The 20,013-nt window shown below is 37.7% G+C and overlaps 1 protein-coding gene across 22 annotated transcripts in view; it reads left to right on the forward strand.

Moving 5' to 3' along the window:
• SOX6 (SRY-box transcription factor 6) overlaps positions 1–20,013 on the forward strand; it is a 666,092-nt gene that overhangs the window by 256,051 nt on the left and 390,028 nt on the right. For all 22 annotated transcript variants that reach the window (XM_027768610.1, XM_027768624.1, XM_006142513.3 and 19 more), the window contains one exon: positions 19,307–19,547. In XM_027768610.1, coding sequence (XP_027624411.1) covers positions 19,307–19,547 — 241 coding nt within the window. The remainder of the gene's footprint in view (positions 1–19,306; positions 19,548–20,013) is intronic.

Here is a 20,013-nt window from a genome sequence, read left to right on the forward strand (position 1 = left end):
TCCTTATCCAGATGTCCTAGAAACCTTGCCGTTTGTGAGTTGGGCCCTTAGGCAAGTTAATTTCAGCTTCAAGTAGTCCACATAGTGATCTCAAGCTACACGTGGAGTAGAATAGTGTCTGTCATTGTTCTGAGCTGTGGTTCAGTTGAGAACACCTATTTTGTGTTAATGAATTCCCTAAAAGACCCAGCAGTCAGACAAGCGTTACCTGTGACTCCTTTAGTTCATTCTTTAAAATAAATTGTGGTGTGAGAGGGGAGCTGGAAGGTAAGCTGTTTTCAATCAACTCACGAGGAAGTGCTGGAGCTCTTGAGCACCCTAGTAGGAACCTGATTTAGAAATGAAAAATGCTGTGGAATTAGTAAAAGTTTAGAACATTGGACGTGGGACTGAGGATCACTGACCTATCAGGGCAGTCGTTTCTCAAATAGAAAAGCAAATAATCATAATTTGAAAAAAGGTGCTCATGCAATTCTTAAGGTATGATAGCTTAGACACTTCATTTCTTGTCAAGTTAATTCAAGCGGTGGGAACTATAATATTTTAATACATTAAAATGCTGCTTCTGTTTAAAATTTAATTATGACTAAATGGGTTATAGTCTCCAAATTCTTGTACTGTTTTGGTTGAAAATCAAGGAAAGAGGTTAGTCGAGGAGGCCTGAGTGAGTGAGTACCTGGAGATACGTGTCTGCTGTCCTGGGAGTGCACAGCGCTCAGCTGCAGATGCCGATGCCTCGGTCTTTGCCATGTGAAGAGCGATTCTCTCCTCTCTGTTTCTTTTGGGAAATAGTCACATGTATTTTTACCTGGTGGTTTGTATCCTCTGATTACTGGGGGCTACTTAGCATTGGACCACAGGTATACTGGAACTAGGAAATTACTCTCCCAAGGAAATTTTACTTATTGTAGTTTGTGAAAATCCAGAATGTCTTTAAGGATTTTTAAAACAGAGAAGCTATTTCTCTGTTTTAAAGGAAATTAACATGTGCTTTATTCCTACCTACCAAATACTAAGTACTGTACTGTATTAGTTTTATTGTCATGACAGCTGTTCAAAAGGATGTCTTGTCCCTAATTTCACTGATGGGAATGTGGAAGCTCAGAGGGTTAAATTACTTCTTCAGTTCACAGATCAAGTAAATTTAGAGTTGGGATTTATTTTTTTAAATTTTTTTGGTGATTTATACTTTATTATATGTATATAGTATGCATACATATTACGAGACGAAAACCTGAACTCCTCCTCCCCTAAATACAGAGTGCAATATCAATTTCATGGTATCAACAACTTTCTGAGATGAAGAACTAAGGACTCTGGGCCAACATTGCATCCAGGTCTCTACCCTGAGTAAAACCTGCTGCCAGTAGGTTGTGTGAAGATTGCTCTTGGTTTCCAGTTCTAGGGACCATGGATGCAAATGAAGATTTATTTTTGAAGAAATCTAAAAGGCTAATAGGCATAATAATTGTTAAAAAAAAAAAAGAATGTTTTTGCCATAGGGCTCATGTGTTCACCAGAGAGAAAGAAAAGTGGTGACAGAAAAAGTGAGAAATCACCCCCCAGCAGGGATGCTGCAAGTCCTTCTCTATTCTCCTCCTGAGATTTTGGGCATGCACACGAGCACACCTGGCATAAGTTTCAAGTCATAGGGCCCAGGACTCTAAACACAGTCGTCCATGTGGGACTCCAGTGCCTTTATTACCACGCCACCCATTGGCCACTGATTTTTGATGGAGATTTGATGGAGATTTCTTTACTCTATTTTGAGAAATTGTGAGGTGGTGCTTACATGAGAAGAAGGAAAAGAACCAGAAAAACAATGCAAGATTCTTTCTAATAACAAACACCACAACTGGGAAAACTAAAAGTTCTGTAGCTCGATAAGTTTGCAAATAAGTACTTGGTAAAGAATTCCTTAGTATGCCACCGTGGGTAGTCATACTTGTCTTTTATAATGATAACTGAAATAATTCTGTGCAATGATTCATGTCAACAATTGGATTCTCATGTTTTCCTGGAGCTGTTTATGGTAATATGTTACTAGCAAATGCAAGTGAGAAATTTAAAGCAAATAGCTCTAAGGGAGGGAGGAATGGTAAAGGTAGGGAAGGTGAAATGCAAGGTAGGCGTACTTTAGTTATTCATGAAACTGGAGTATGTGGTGTGTGTAAAAAATGAGGACATTTGGATTGGTGGTGAAAAATCTTTCTATAGCTTTTACAGACAATTGCAATTTATAAAAATACATGTCCTTGTGTATGAGGCTTTTCTATTTCTTTTGCCCAGAAGTTAGGGTGCATGTAATGTTATATGATTTTAGATTTTAAGAGGATATCTCAATCTCTCTGAATTCTTTAAAATCACTCTAGATAGGTAATGTATGAAATCCATGTGGTTCAAGCTTCTTATCTCATTGTGCTTGTTGGCTGGCTTCAACTTCTCTCTCTCTCTCTTTTTAAGGTTTTTGCCATAGGGTGCATTTGCTTGCCACAGAAGGAGATAGGGAGGGAGGGGAGAAGGGAGAGAGAGAAAGAGAGAGACAGACAGTGAGAGGAAAAGTGAGATATCATTCATTGAGGGGATGGCCATGCTGCAGTCCTTCTCCTCTACTTTCCACCTGGGACTTTGGGCACACATGTGTGTGTGCAAGCCACCAGGTCCAGAACTTGAACCACAGTTGTCTGTATGAGAGTCCTGTGTCTTAACCATTATGCTGCCTGCTGCTCCCCAATGTCTGTTTTGTAGTAAAGCAGTTCCAGTGGCGTGTGATGTGTCTGGTGTGACTTCTCTGGTCAGAGCTAGAAGGTGGAAATGAGATATCATATTCTTCTGGGTCTTTAAATGAATGGACAGCAACATCTTACTTGACTTCACAATTGTCAGTATAAGAACATAGTTAACTGGACTGGCTCCATGGCTAAGCAGTAAGACATTGCTCAAGAGAAGCCAGATCCTACATGGTAGCCATGGTTAGGATCCTTGGCCAGGTCAGTCTGAAACATGCCAGGCGTGCATGCGAGTGCCCAGTACGTGATGAGCTGGACGTCTGGAGGAAGGGGATTGCAGTATGATCAGACCCTGTGGAGGGGATACATTCTGTCTCTTTCTCTGTCTCTCTCATTCTCCTGTGTGCTCACACATTTTCTGTCATCGTGACTAGAGAAATGAAAAAAATATAGTCAAACGCTGATCATCTAAACTCACTGGAAGAAGCATGCAAGGAAAAGCACAGATACTTAACAAACAAACATTGATTAAAAAGTTTACTTTGTAAAAAAACTACAGTTGGATTGGTCCTGTAGCTAGAGGCTGGGTGCTGGTGGCTTGAAAAATATCCCTGGCACCCACATGCCTACCCAGGAGCTTGACCAGATGAAGAAATGGAACGGAAAAAAGATTATAGCTGACCAGGCCCTGTTGGGGCGTTCTGTCTGTCCATCTATCTCTCTTGTGTGCCTTCTGGCGAAAGAATAAAACAAATTGCAGTGAACCTCTAGGCCTTGTGTGCCAATAGCTTTAACTACTTCCTTAACCAATTTTGTTGTCAGACTGCCGAGAGTGAGTGTCAAGTGAACTGTTTAGAGATGACCTGCTCCACTTCTCATTCTTTATATTTCAAAATATTCATGGAAAAATAGAATTAAAGTTCAAGTTTATTTGATGAAACAAAACTTGAAATCATACATATTTTTTCACATTTTCCATGAATGTTTAGAAGACCCCCCCATAGCTGTTAACTGCTTATTAAATGCCTCCAACTCTAGAAGTAGAAAGAAAACGTAAGGAGCAAACCCTTTGACTGACCTCTGATTAAATGAGTATCTAGAATATCTAACTAGAATTTTCAAAATAAAACTCTGTCGGAAGGATATCATTAGGAAAGAATAATTCAGATGATAATTGACAAGTTAATAATGTATTTCATCTAGATTTCAAAACCTTTAATTCTAATAGTGTCCAACCTGGAGTTAGACCACCTGAGTTCAAATTCTGCCTTTTGTATTTGCTAGATATGACCTTAGGCAAGTTTTTATTTATTAATATTATTTTTTATGCCAGAGAGAGTGTGTGTGCATGTATTAGACAGAGAGAGAGATAGTAAGAGAGAAAAGCACCCTTTAACAGGGCCTGGTCATGCCACAATCTTTTTTTTTAAAAAAAGAATTATTTTATTTTTTTTATCCATTGTCATTATTATTATTATTATTTGAAATTGACCAGAAAGAGACAGAGAGAAAGAAGGAAAATGAGAAAGCAAGCTGCCAGGTCTGGGACTCGAACCACGGTCAGCAATGTGGTCCAGCCACCTTAACCATCACAGTACTTGCCAGCCCTGCCACAATTCTTTTTCTCTCCCTTTTTATATCTCATCAGGATCCTGGGCACCTGCACAAGTGCCCAACATGTTTTTCAAGCCTCTGTGACTGGGACTCAAATTGCAGTTTGTAATGTGGAATTCAGCTTCCTCTGAACAGTGCTTAACTGCTGTCCTATGGGGCTGGCTCCTTTTTATTTCTTTAATAAACCATTTATACCTTGATTTATTTATTAGTAAACAGGGATAATGGCATCTTAACTTCTAGAGTGGCTTTGAAACTAAGTCAGATAATACATTTTAGCAGGGCTTAGCACAGTGGATGATACTTTCTAAATATCTAATAATAAAAACTATGTGTCTTTTCAATGGTTATCCATCCTTCCCTGACAACACAAACTGATTTTCTTTTTGCTTTCTTTGCCATAGAGTACGTAGAACTTTTTTTAAGGGAGATTTTGCTATAGGGCGTGTGCACTTGTTGGAAAGGCAGAGGGATAGAAAGCAAGAAATCACCCCCTCAGGGGAAATGGCTATGCTGCAGTTCTTTCTCCTCCATGCTCCTCTTGGGATTTTGAGCATTTATGCACATGCACCTGGTGTGAGTTTTAAGGCGCCGGCTCTGGGACTTGAACCACAGTTGACTACGTGGGAGTCCAGTAACGTATTCATTCCACCATCTGCTGGTCCTCAGTATGCAGAACTTTAAAAATAGTAAATGAATTTAATTGACCAGAGTGTGTGGGAAGAGGAGGTATCTCTGGAAAATTAATTTCTATGCAGATATTTTATTTATTTATTTATAAATTTCAGTCTCTCACCAGAGAGAGCACTCAGAACTTAAACTGAGGTCACCATGTGGAATTCACTCTTACTGCACAAATGCTTAACCACTGTGCTACAAGGCTAGCAATGATTTAATTTTTTTTTAGTTTTGTTAGTTTATTGATTCCATGAGCAGAGAAACAGAATGAGAGAGTGAGAGTACCTCCAACAGGGTTTTGACATTGCAGTCCACCTCCAGCCTTAGCCAGCTCTGGCTCTTGGGCACACACAATCCCAGTACTAAGGGGAGTCTTTGAACACATACCTAGGACCTTCTCACTTGGGCCAGTCTTACAGAGTGTTATGTTTCACTGCTGTGTGCCACTGACTGCCCCAAGGTACTTTAATTTGAATCCTCTTTGATGGTGATTTTTTCCCTGGTTAAGTATATTACCCTAAATTTATTTCCACCTATTTTGTTTACTGATATTTAAATAACTTGCTGATATTTACTGAGTGTTTTCTTTGTGCAAAACATTATAATAGGTTCTGTTGCAATACATAGAAGTCTAGGGTTTTGTTCTTAACCTTGAAAAGTTTATATTTTGGCATTTTTTGTAAATATATTAATATCATACATTTAAAAAAGAGTATATAGGGTAATATGCATCAAGTGTTGGGTGGGTGATATTAAAAAATAACTTCTCAGAGCATCTACTAGCAGTGATTGTAAGAGGGGTGAATCACAGTTACCTAGAAGGCCCAGTTGGTCTCCTTGTAATAAGAAAGGAAGGTGAGGGAAATAGGGAAGGACAGGGCACGCTGAGGCTGGGAGACAACACTGACAACTGTGTAAGCCTAGCTGGAGTAGCAGATTAAAGTGTAGACTGCTGGGTGACACTGGGAGGAAAACTGGCTGGATCTGGATGGGAGGGGTCTTGAATGCCAGGTTAAGGAATTTAGACTTTATCCTGTGGGGAGAGCCACTGATTTTTAGTCAGGGGAGTGGCCCCATAAGGGAGTGGTGGTAAGACTGATTTGGAGGGAGATACTGAAGTTAGGGAAACCGGTTTAGAGTGTGTTGTAAGAGTTGTAAGAGTTGTAAGAGTTCAGGTATGAAGTGTAGTGAAGCCTTGGATCAATACGATTAAGAATATGGAAAGAAGGATGAGTATGGGAACATTGCTAAGGAGGAGCTGCTGGAGCTTAATGGCAGGGCGACTGAAAGAGCAGGTGGATATAGCATGCACACTTTGTTTTTGTTTTTTTTGAGAGGTTTTTGCTATAGGGCGCGTGCACTCGCCAGACAGACAGAGAGAGACATAGAGACAGAAAGCGAGAAATCACCCCCTGGGGGGATGGTCACACCACAATCCCTTCTCCTCCACTCTCCTTTCGGGATCTTGGGCACGTACGCACACGCGCCTGGCGTGAGTTCTAAGCCACCGGGTCCGGGACTTGAACTGTGGTCCACTACGTGGGAGTCCAGCGACATAGCCATTACGCTAACTGCTGGTTCCCTAGCATGCACACTTTGAACCTGGATGATTCTTCTTCTAAGTGTGAATGAGTGGGGGAAATTGTTGAGGAAGATAATGAAGACTCTAGTTTTCAAGTTGTTAGACATTGCGGAGCATGACTTGGTAAAAATGCTACTCAGTCACATAAAGACTGCTATTTTTCATCTTTCTCTGCTTCCCTTTTCTTTCTTTCTTTCTTTCTTTCTTTTTTTATTTGTTAGAGATTTTTACTATAGGGCATGTGCACTCACCAGAGATACAGAGAGAAAGAGAAAAAGAAAGTGAGAAATCCCCCCCTCCACAAGGGGATGGCCTCACCGCAATCCCTTCTCCTCCAGTCTCCTCTCAGGATTTTTTTTTTGAGAGGTTTTTGCTATAGGGCACGTGCGCTCACCAGACAGAGAGAGACATAGAGACAGAAAGCGAGAAATCACCCCCCAGGGGGCATGGTCATGCCGCAATCCCTTCTCCTCCATTCTCCTCTCGGGATCTTGGGCACGCACGCACACGCGCCCGGCGTGAGTTTTAAGCCACCGGGTCCGGGACACGAACCACAGTCGACTACGTGGGAGTCCAGCGACATAGCCATTACGCTAACTGCTGGTTCCCTCCTCTCAGGATTTTGAGCATGTGCTCACATGCACCCAACGTGAGTTTAAGCTGCTAGGTCTGGGACCTGAACTGTGGTTGACTGCATGGGAGTCCAGCAACGTACCCATTATGTCATCTGCTGGTCCTATCCTCCTCCTTTTCAATATTAGTGATTGTCTAAAACCAAGAGACAAAAGGCAAAAAACTGTTAAGCACTGAGTAGAGCCCTGTCCTTGAGGAATGTATAGAATAAGCTTTTTCCTTTTTTAAAATCAGTCAAATATTTTAATGCTTTCTATTTTTCTTGGATTCACCTTAAGCTTATGATAATATCTATGTACGCATTTATCTCCCAGGGTCTGGAAGACATTCTCTGACAAGAGGCTCTCCTTTCTTCCTTTTGTTGATACTTTTTATTATTGCTATATTGTAAGGAATACTCTGTAGGAGTATAATTTCAGGAATGGATTAAATTACCCATCATTGACGTTCAAAAATGCTGATTGCATCCCCTTTGCTGAGAGGGTTATATTGTGTTAAGCTTCTAAGTGGGGTCTCTAGGGAAAAAGTTGTAAGACCAAGAAAAAAGATGTTTTTCTAAAATAGTCTTATTTCTCACATCCAAACACTTAATGATGTGGAATTTATCTCTAATCACAATGAAACTTGTAACTAGAGATTGGACTTCTCCTTCCTCCTGTTTCTTCCTCTCCTTGTTCTGCTGCCGAGTTAGCCAGAGTCCATCCACTGTCTCCACCTCCCCGTGTCTCCTCCCCTCCCCTCATAAGAGAGGCGTGAGGAACCAGGACACCATGCATGACTGGCAGCCCGTTCAGAGTTCTGTAGGATGAAAGCATCATTCTAAGCAATGAGATACCGGATTTAAAAGTCTGAATTTGTATTCTAAGATTTGATCTCAGGGAATCCCATTCTTTTGATATTCCCTTAGTTATTCGACTGTCACCTTGATGCAGTACTCCCTGTTCCCTTGCAAACTGGTCCATTTTTGTGTTAGATAATTAGAAGCAAGATTACTTAGAAAAACGGTATCACATAAAATGAAATGCTAGGCAGTTGCTGTATAAAATACATTTCTGATAAAAAGAAAGAGATTATTGATGAAAGAAAAAAACCCAAAAAACCTATATCTAGAATGGGAAGGAGTTCACACCATACTAGAAAGAATGATGTAAATTTAAATAATGTTTTAAATTTTGAGGTAGATAGATGTAAAATAAAATTACTTTTCCAAGACAGCTTTTAAAGTGTAGTTTGTTTGGAGCATCATCTATATTTGTGGTTTCATTTTTTTTATTGCTAGAGGGTGTGTGTGTGTGCTTGACTGAAAGAGAGAGGGAGACCTTCCAATGTGATATGGTTGCACGTTGACCTACCTGGTGTGTTTTCAAGCTACCAGGACTGGGACTTGAACTCGAATGGGTCATGTGTGATCCAATTCCCAATGCACAGTGCTTAACCTCTGTGCTACAGGCCCAGCCTAATGGTATTGATTTTTATTGATATTTTACAAATCTTCAGAGTATAAGAGAACCATGTCAAAATTTTAGTCTTTCAATACTAATCCAGCTTTGTGTTATGAGATCACTTTGATAGTGGACCTTCTTGGTCACCAAATTTGGACAAGAATTTCAGATACTGAGTTTCTCAAGAAGAGTTGTAGATCTGTATTCTATCGTTGGTTATTTTTCTAAACTTGGATAGAGATACTAAATCAAATTCAAGATGTAAATTTTCAACCTCAAAAATAAAAGCCACTTGTGGCCCAGCTGTGGTGGCGCAGCAGCAGCCTGGCGCTCTGCAGCCAGGGCCATAGGGAAGTCTGGGGCCTGGTTCCCTGCCAGCTATATATTCTGGGCATGCGCACCTGTGTGCCCGTGAGCCTGCAGTCTGGGAATAGCATGGGGGAGGATCGTGGCCCTGTGAGATCCTGTTGAGGGTTATGGGGTGCCTATCTTGCTCTCTCTTTCTTTTCTTTTCTTTTCTTTTCTTTGTTTCCTTCCTTCCTTCCTTCCTTCCTTCCTTCCTTCCTTCCTTCCTTCCTTCCTTCCTTCCTTCTTTGGAGAGGTTTTTGCTATAGGGTGCGTGCACTTGCCAGACAGAGAGAGACAGAGAGACAGAAAGCGAGAAATCACCCCCCAGGGGGGATGGCCACGCTGCAATCCCTTCTCCTCCATTCTCCTCTTGGGATCTTGGGCACACATGCACAAGCGCCTGGTGTGAGTTTAAGCCACCGGGTCCGGGACTCGAACCGTGGTCAGCTACATGGGAGTCCAACCACATAGCCATTACGCTAACTGCTGGTCCCGCTCTCTCTTTCTAAGACTGACTTTTTTTTTTCTCTTTTTAAAAATGTATTTATTTTGTGAGAGAAGGAGGGAGATGTGCTCCCAATAGGGATTTGACACTGCAATCTATCCTCAGGCTTAGCTGGCCCCTATCGCAGGCACATGTGTGCATGCGCCTGGTTTGCGCAGGGAGGTCTCACGGTACAAACCCAGGACCTTGCATATGTGGGTCCAGCTGCGTTAGCACTGTGCCACCACCTCCCCCACAGCCTGTCTCTCTTTCTGTGATCTCTCACACGAAATAAATATGTATCTTTAAATGCATATAAGCCACTCAAGAAGACAAAAATTAAATGTAACTATTTTAAGGAAAATTTTAAGACAAAAGCTTTTGAGGTTGGATATTACCTGTCCCATTCAACCGTCAGAAAGGCTTGTAGGCTCAAGTGAGATCTCTGAGGGTGAGATTTTTGGGAAGGAGGGCTGCTGCTGACGCACACCTCACACCACTGGTCCAGACAGCAGTGGTGTCATTTGTAGGCCTTTGCACTGTGTGCCGAAAGTTGTAGCGCGCTTACTGGTATTCATGTTCACTTTTTATTAATTGCTCTTTCTTGTTGTTTTTCATTTTTGTTTAATGTGAGCCTAATAAATCTTATTGTTAAATAACAACATTGCATCATAGCAGTCAGTATTAAAATGCACTCCTTTTTGGGGGAAGCCAGATAGATGTGTTTACTCTGTAGAGAGATCTAGATTTGATTTTTTGTTTTCTTCATGGTAATTATGTTTGCACTTTGCTGATCACTAGTTGTGCATTATTACAATGGAAGGTGACAATTTGATTGTCTTCAATTGGAGAAACAAGTAATTTTACATTCACTAAGCTGTCAGGTAACACTAACTCACAGCACTGAGAGCTCCTGGCAATGCGGCTTGGCACCTATATTTAACTGCTTTGATGCTTGTGTAACCTCTGCTGAATCAGAAATACTTTGCCTGCTGGAAATGGTTTTCAGAAATACTTTGCCGGCTGGGAGGGTTGTACAATGAGGTTTTCATTAAATAGACAAACTGAAAATGAACTGCAAAGCCATAGTTTTTCTCTCCTCTCCTTTCCCTTTTTGCCCTCCTCCTGGCTCTCCTCTTCCTTTCCCCTCCTCTCTATCACTCCCTCCCAGCCTCCCTCACTTTCCCCCCTCCTCTTCCTGTCCTTCTTTAATAGTGACCTGAAATGTATACTTTATTTTATTACATGAAAGAGAAGAACTGCCAGATTGCTCTATTTAACTGAAAGAGAACTGCAGAGATTAGCTTCTTTACATAATTTTGTTCAGCATTACCATGTATGAACTTTCATATTTTGAAAGAGACTATATAGTATCAAATTTCATTTTTCTCTGGTGATATTAAACAAAGAGTAGAAATAGAGGTAAGAATGGAAAAGTATACAGTGACAGCTTCCTATGATTTCCTCTGAGAAGTTATTGTTCTGGTTTATGATTTGTATTAATAATTGGATAAGATAGCCTGTAATTGGGCTTCTGTATTAGTGGATCAGTGTCAAGCTGACAAAGCCATGTCTGTCATTCAGTTTAAAAATTATGGTTCTCATTTCATGCTAAGAGGAGATTCAAAGTGAGCATGTGTAAATAAATTCATTCTGCTATTATTTTAGATGGCTTCTTTCACTCAAGCCACATAGAGGTCTTTCAGTAGAGCTATAAAGTCACTGTGCTTGATTAACATCTTCTAAGTTTGGGTATATTTATAGTAGCCATTGTTTGGTTTCATTCTTATGAAGTCACTGATTTTATTTATATATTCTTGGCCTGGGTTCCCAAAGCAAAAATCCCAAGTTACTTGTAGATAAACAGAAAATTCAATATTATTTCTATAAAGCATAAGGTATAGATAGCGATTACATCAAGGCAAGTTGTTTTTGTCCGAGGAAGAAACTGGCTGCTCAGGGATGCATGTAATAATTACAGGTTTTCCACAGGCAGCCAGTTAGCAGGCCGGTCATTAGACTGGTCCTGGTCTCTCCCAGCAGATACTAACCAATTAGACAGAGGTGGTTACGTGATGTAACATTATCAGCAGAAACAATTCATGAGTCAAAGCATTCCAAGACATATGAGCTGTAGTCCAAAGAACAGTCTTAAGCTATATAAAGTGACAGCAATATTGTCAGCTAAATATAAACTCTAGAAACACAAACTCTGATGACTTGAGAAGAATCTGTTCCAGGTAGTCTCTATTTTGTAAGAACCTCAGAGGGCCTTTGGAGACAATTTTGGTGCTTTGGTGTGAAAAATTAGAAGCTTAGAAAAGTCACAGCCCATTAATGTAAGCTCATTCTTAGATATACTTCAAGGGCTTCAAGTGTATTTCATTTGTCTCAACCCTATTGAGCTGACAGCTAACTCAAGTCACTGAGTTCTCTCCTAATAGGTATTGTCTCTATGTCTTTTCCTGGCTATTCTGAAAGAGCAGCTACAAACTCTAGATCAGTTTATAAATAACCATGATAGTCTTAAAAACAGTTACCTTTTTTTCTTCAGAATTTTCTGAATTGCTTATAAAACAGATGGAAAGGGAAAACAACAACAACAACAACAAAAACTGGCAGAAACAAATTTAGAGGTAGAGCTGGGGAGAGGAGGTGGCAGTGCTGGGTGAGACGGTACAAAGAATAAGAACCCTAAAGTTTTACCAGACTTAAGCAGGGTCACTTTTAATAGGGACATTTTTATTTTAATGTCTAGAATTAGGATCTCCCCTGTGAGCCTCCACTCCAAGATCTTTAAATGTGGGAATCAGAGCTATAGGAAGAGGATTTTAAATGCATTCTTTGTCCCGGGGTGGACTGGCATCCTTTGGAGGGGTTCCTGGGTATTGTGCATTTTGGCAGCTAAACATATCTGTTACTCATGTGCCTTAAAATGAGAGGCACTGTGTTATATTTTTGGAAAATTAGTTGTTTATTTCTCAGTATCAGATCAAGTACAGCATTAAACTAAGAGTGAATTATCTGACTAAGTTACGTTGGTAGCCTGGGGCTGAGCTGCAAAAATAAATGTGAATGTTGGCCAGAGCTTTTATTTTTTTCTATAAGTAAATCAAATATTAAAATGTTGCTCTATGGTAAAAACAGAGCTTCTTTTGAATAAATGTAACACACCTAAAAAGTGAATGCCATTTGATAATACTAGTAAAATGAATGAAAATGTTTTCTTAAATTGGTTAAAAATATTGTTTTAATGAATTTAGTGCCTTTTTTTGGTAGTTATATAAGTCCCAAATGATAGTTTCAAGAGATGGACTCTCTCCAAGCAATAACCAAAAAAGAAAAAAGAAAGTAATTTTGAGTGACTGTGCTCTGTGAGGACGTTTATAAGTTTAAAGTTATTTTTAAAAATTCTAACCTTCAAATATATGAATAGCTGGCTTTAAAAAAAAAGCATCAAATCAGATTGGTTCTAGAAAATGCAATTTCTGAGATAGAGGACTTAATGTGTAGATATCCAGCATCCTCACCATTTTGGAAAGTCTTGAGCCAACTAATTTTGATTCTTCTAGAAGGGCAGGAAATAAATTTACTGTCTGAGTGAAGTTTGTAATGGCCTAACCATTCAGATGTTATACTGGAGTTTTGGAGGAAAATAATCGCTTTTCTAGAGGCATTCTTACTGGCTTCCTAGAGAACATTATCAGTTACTGGAGGCTTTATTTACAACAATTTCATTCCCCAAAATCCTAAGCTCAAGTTCTTTCCAATGGCCTGGCATCCTGGGAATTCACTTGATCTGTTGGGCAGAGACATTTCAAACTCAGGGAACATATGATGGGAATTTAGTTTTATGTGTCCCAAAGATACTTAATTCTCTTTGGAGGTTTTACTTGATAATAGCTATGCCCCAGAAAACCATCTTGTTTAACCAATGTGATAAGTTGACAATGTAGTTTTTCTCTCTGATTATAATGTACTCTGTGTAGTCAATACACTGGTACCATGTGAGTGTAATTTCCTCTTTTATTTTATCTCCAATGCACTGTATTATAAATAAACAGTTAAAAAAAACACCAAACAAATCTGTTGCATCTCCTTTTAAGATTGTACCACTGTAGACACTTGTTCTAGTAAAGTAGAATTGGGCACATTTGATTGCATTTAAATTTTTCATGCTTCAGCAGTTTGGCTGGGAGCACAGTAAAGAAAAATCCCATGAGCGAGGATAGTTTAGAATAATAGAACTTGATTTTGTGTATTATAGCGGCAACATTTGCGCTGCTTTAGTTAGGGTTGTGTCAGCACTTCCATTATAAACCCCTGTTTTCAGGGGGTATAACTAGGGAGATATTTTTTTAATACAAATTAAAAAAACAATTCATTTGAATGATTTTTAAGTTATAATAGTGCAAAAATAAAACAAAGTAAAGTCACACAGAAATTGACCATTTTCACAAGGATTCTGATTTTCTTTTGCTTTTTAGTTATATATGGCAGCAGCTAAAGTATGGTGCTATTCTAATACACTGGGGCTAAAAACTTTTGCAATGGAAAATTACTGATATGAACATTAAAAATAAGCATAAGCTTTCCACATGGCATTTAAAAAATATTTTTTTCACTTATTTATTTATTTTAATTTGACCAGAGAAAGATGGGGTGGGGGAGAGTAAGAAAGCAAGCCACCAGTTCCAGGACTCGAACCACAGTTGGCCATGTGGGAGTCCAGTGCTCTTAACCACCAAGCTACCTGTCAGCCCCCCACATGACATTTTAAACATTAAAATATGGGTGTACTTGTTTTATGAGTTTCCAATGGAGAATAGCTATGGTATGGTGGTTATAGTAAAGTCATTATCAAAAGTCAGGTGGCTAGAATACAACAGCTTCTAGAAAACAGCTTAGTTAGTCTAGTGACATGTTTTGAAAGAGAAAGCCCAAGTAAAAAAATGAAATCAGAAAATAATATAATAAGTAAATCTAAGGATTATTTAATAAAGTGTGCAAACAAATCAGCAAATTGAATCCAGTCATCAGTAAATCTATTAAAAAAATTTATTAAAATTTTCCTTTAAAAGAAGCCATAAACCCCCATCCAAAGCAAAAATAACAAAACCACCAATTTAAAAAACCTGAAAAATACCCAAAAATTTTATCAAAAAGAAATCCTGCTAAAAAAGCAAATATCAGATGTTATACTGGAGTTTTGGAGGAAAATAATCGCTTTTCTAGAGGCATTCTTACTGGCTTCCTAGAGAACATTATCAGTTACTGGAGGCTTTATTTACAACAATTTCATTCCCCAAAATCCTAAGCTCAAGTTCTTTCCAATGGCCTGGCATCCTGGGAATTCACTTGATCTGTTGGGCAGAGACATTTCAAACTCAGGGAACATATGATGGGAATTTAGTTTTATGTGTCCCAAAGATACTTAATTCTCTTTGGAGGTTTTACTTGATAATAGCTATGCCCCAGAAAACCATCTTGTTTAACCAATGTGATAAGTTGACAATGTAGTTTTTCTCTCTGATTATAATGTACTCTGTGTAGTCAATACACTGGTACCATGTGAGTGTAATTTCCTCTTTTATTTTATCTCCAATGCACTGTATTATAAATAAACAGTTAAAAAAAACACCAAACAAATCTGTTGCATCTCCTTTTAAGATTGTACCACTGTAGACACTTGTTCTAGTAAAGTAGAATTGGGCACATTTGATTGCATTTAAATTTTTCATGCTTCAGCAGTTTGGCTGGGAGCACAGTAAAGAAAAATCCCATGAGCGAGGATAGTTTAGAATAATAGAACTTGATTTTGTGTATTATAGCGGCAACATTTGCGCTGCTTTAGTTAGGGTTGTGTCAGCACTTCCATTATAAACCCCTGTTTTCAGGGGGTATAACTAGGGAGATATTTTTTTAATACAAATTAAAAAAACAATTCATTTGAATGATTTTTAAGTTATAATAGTGCAAAAATAAAACAAAGTAAAGTCACACAGAAATTGACCATTTTCACAAGGATTCTGATTTTCTTTTGCTTTTTAGTTATATATGGCAGCAGCTAAAGTATGGTGCTATTCTAATACACTGGGGCTAAAAACTTTTGCAATGGAAAATTACTGATATGAACATTAAAAATAAGCATAAGCTTTCCACATGGCATTTAAAAAATATTTTTTTCACTTATTTATTTATTTTAATTTGACCAGAGAAAGATGGGGTGGGGGAGAGTAAGAAAGCAAGCCACCAGTTCCAGGACTCGAACCACAGTTGGCCATGTGGGAGTCCAGTGCTCTTAACCACCAAGCTACCTGTCAGCCCCCCACATGACATTTTAAACATTAAAATATGGGTGTACTTGTTTTATGAGTTTCCAATGGAGAATAGCTATGGTATGGTGGTTATAGTAAAGTCATTATCAAAAGTCAGGTGGCTAGAATACAACAGCTTCTAGAAAACAGCTTAGTTAGTCTAGTGACATGTTTTGAAAGAGAAAGCCCAAGTAAAAAAATGAAATCAGAAAATAATATAATAAGTAAATCTAAGGATTATTTAATAAAGTGTGCAAACAAATCAGCAAATTGAATCCAGTCATCAGTAAATCTATGGTTTATTCAATAAACTATACATTAAAAAATTTATTTACATTTTACTTTAAAAGAAGCCATAAACCCCCATCCAAAGCAAAAATAACAAAACCACCAATTTAAAAAACCTGAAAAATACCCAAAAATTTTATCAAAAAGAAATCCTGCTAAAAAAGCAAATATTATCCTTTTCTCTGTTAACAACATATTTGAGCACTATAATAAAGTAAGCATTAGAAATTAAATGAAGTATAATGTAGAAAAGTGTTTCTGGAACAAAAAGATACAAATTCCTTTGATAAAGGGCAAGATTTCAAAGTGGAGTGTGCCTTTCTTGGTTGTTAAGCATTGTTGTCCCACCCCCACCCCCACTCTCCTTTCCCCAGAACAGTACTGTGAACTGAGGATGAACAGTCAGATTTAATACTACTAATTTTTTTTTGACAGCCTGTCTTTTATTTGCCACCTTGATATACATTTGTACCGGGAGGTGCAAAATAAAAGACAAATTGTGTGAAGTTATAAATAGGTAGCTCTCCTGAATGGTCACTGGAGGAACCACCAGAAGATTGTTGATGAAGAAGGGGTGAAGCCTTTCCTCACTAATTGTATTCAGCGTGTAATTTCTAAACTTCCCTCTGAATTTTGATTTTCAATTAACACTCCCCATTTGAAGATAATTTTCTATTTAATGTAATTGCAGGAAATAATTTATTGGCTGATTAAGACTGAGGACCCAGCCTTCCTTAAGAAAACACTCTAACAAACCAGCCTTTAAACTCAACTCATAGCTTTGGACAGATTGAGTCTATTTTTACAGCTGCATGGTTGTCTTTAATTAGGATTGTGCACTATTGTTCACTGGTGCAGTTTATAGTTGAAATTATCTTTAAGAGACTGTTTTCATTTTAGGTTTTGTGTCATGATTAATTTATACTAAAGCAACAATCTCCGATATTGCTATCGGAAGGAGCCAATTCACTTTGTAATAAGAGGTTTGTGGGGGAAGCTAAAGTCACTCTGAGTTTTGGATTATGATTTTCAATTGTATTTAACTGTTTTAAAAAGCAGCAGTAAATTCATCCTTTTGTTTTTAATGCGAATGATTACATTATCAGTAGTCATTTTCTGAACTACGAGAACACTTGTTTGTGGCACGCTCTTGATAGACTTGCAGAACAGTTATAATTTGTCTGGTTTTACTACAGTATTTATGGGGCCAGTAAAGTAATCTCTACAGTGATTCTTATATACTGAAAAACATCCCTTGATTATCATTTTCTGTAATTGTGTATACATTTGTCTGTTAGTATTGATAGAAATTGGTCGAGGATGTATTTATATGATTCCTTGATGTAGCACTCTTTAGAATATGTAATTTCTTTCTCCTCAAAGAAAATATAGACATTTTTCTGCACTGCCTTTCCCCCATTTTATTTTCTAGTATCAAGTCTAATAGATGAAATTTTATTTGTAGAATGATTATTATAAGTAGGTATCAGCATTTTAATATGTTTCAAAGCACTTCAAAAGCCTGTAATACTTTTATTTAGAACTGTGCATAATTAGATTAGCTGATCTTATATTAATTTTTTTCACTGTAGGATACTAAATCTGAGCCCCCTCATTAATTGTGAGAAATTTAGCATTAGCTGTTAAATCCTATGTGAAACATGGGCTGCTACATAAAAACTACTGTTTAAATTGGAATTAACTTAATTATTTTTCTTTGCACTTGATATTTCCTTCACTGCAATATTCATGAAAGCATGTGACAGATTTGTAAATTTAACTGTTAATCTCAGATTTCTAGACCCTTTAATCAGTATTTATTTGTCTGTAGAAACAGTACTAGCAAGTTAATGATTTGCTAATTTGAAAAATGCTCATGTGGTTTCCTATGTTAACTGATTTGTGCATTTTTTAAAAAATGGTATGAAATCAATTAATGTTAAAGAGCAATTAAGGTGGAGATTTTATTCCTTTCATTACACAGCAGTTTTAGAGCTCAAGAAGCAATAAACCAAAAACAATGTAAAGTTTCAGAAAAAAATACTCTGTTGCCTCTTCTGTTAAGTTATAAACTTTGAGTGGTTTTGTTTCTAACTATTTTGCTGAGAAATTTATCTTGATGAAGAGCTATTCTTAATGTTTTGAAATTCTGTTTAGTGGGGTCATGATTTTCTGATTACGTATGAAAGTATGGGAAGGAGACCTTGTCATGCAGAGTGTAGTTGACATTTATTTGTTGATATATAAGTGAATATTCAGTATTGTTTTGGAGGTTTCTAAATATTTCCTGTAGTAAGGTATTTACTATGAAAACACTAAATGCTTAGAATTTTATACATGCTTTCTAATATAAAATAGAGGTATATTTACTTTAGAACTCAATTCAAATGCTATAAATTATCTTAATAGTAAACTGACATTATCAGCTGACATTATCAATATGTTACTTATAAGTTAAGGTTGTTGACACATTTTGAAGATCATATGAAAAGCTTCAGATTGACACCAAGTAGTGTTAGGCCTAGCACTCATAATAAAAGGTGTAAACTGGGGACCAGCAGGTGGCGTGGTGGTTAAAGTGCTGGACATTCCCACATGGCCGACCATGGTTCAAGTTCTGGACCTGGTGGCTTGCTTTCTCACTTTCTCTCTCTCTCTGGTCAAATTAAAGTAAATAAATGAATAAATAAAATTAAAAACAAACAATTCTTTAAAAAAATGGTGTAAACTAACAGATTAGCTTAGGACTTTCATTATGGATTATTTACTTTCTTGATTGTGTTTTCCTAGATAGGCTTCTTTAGTCCATTCATTTTTTTTATTGCTAATCATCAACCTAATTACTCTTCAAAAACTTAAAATTTATCTGTAGCTGGGAAAGCTGAAAGGAAAAATATATGCACATTCACACTGTACATTATGAATACTTATTCCATAAAAATTTCATCTGTGGATTGGTTAGAGTGAAAATGCACAATGATTACTGAGAAAAGTTTGCTGAGTTTAAAGCAAAGAAGGAAAGGGGGACAGATAAGCAAAGAGCTATTTTTCAGTGGTTTGGAGTAGACCATATATATCTCCGAAGTTAAGGAACTTTCCTTTTTTCGCTAAATTAATCAAATGTGAGGGATAGTTCATTCTTTTGTCACTGACAACCCTTTTCAATCTATGCTGTTTTTCTTATTCTGCAGAAGAATGTCTTCCAAGCAAGCCACCTCTCCATTCGCCTGTGCTGCTGATGGAGAGGAAGCGATGACCCAGGATTTGACCTCAAGGGAAAAGGAAGAGGGCGGTGATCAACATGTGGCCTCCCATCTGCCTCTGCACCCCATAATGCACAACAAACCTCACTCTGAGGAGCTACCAACACTTGTCAATACCATTCAACAAGATGCTGACTGGGACAGTGTTCTGTCATCTCAGCAAAGAATGGTGAGCTTTAAACTCTGGCCACTGTCACTAAGTGTATTGATTGTTATGTCCTCATTATAAATGGGTGTTTTAAGGGAAAGCTCCAAAATACATGGCGTGAGAGTTATTTGCAGTCAGGTCATGAAATAACCACCAGGTTGTTATTAATTTATAAGTAACTGTGAAAAGTTGGAAGATGATTTGCGATTTAGTTTAAGCCTATTATTAGGTCAACGTGTTAAAAGATATTTGATTTTCTTTTTGAGAGGAGGTTTGCTAATGTCTTATTTTTTGATATCCTGAATTGAAAACAGCATAAACCTGGTGATTTAGAAAAATAGGTATGACCAAATAAAGTGTAACTATGTATTTAATATTGAAAAATCAAATTAAGCAAATATGTCTATGTGAATGAGGTCATATGGTGAGTACATCTCCTAGAGGAAATGCAGGTATTTATCATTTTAAAATGGTCATTCTTGATTTA

The sequence above is a fragment of the Tupaia chinensis genome, unplaced genomic scaffold (genome assembly GCF_000334495.1).
Source record: "Tupaia chinensis unplaced genomic scaffold, TupChi_1.0 Scaffold000077_1, whole genome shotgun sequence".
In the NCBI taxonomy this organism is placed as follows: domain Eukaryota; kingdom Metazoa; phylum Chordata; class Mammalia; order Scandentia; family Tupaiidae; genus Tupaia; species Tupaia belangeri.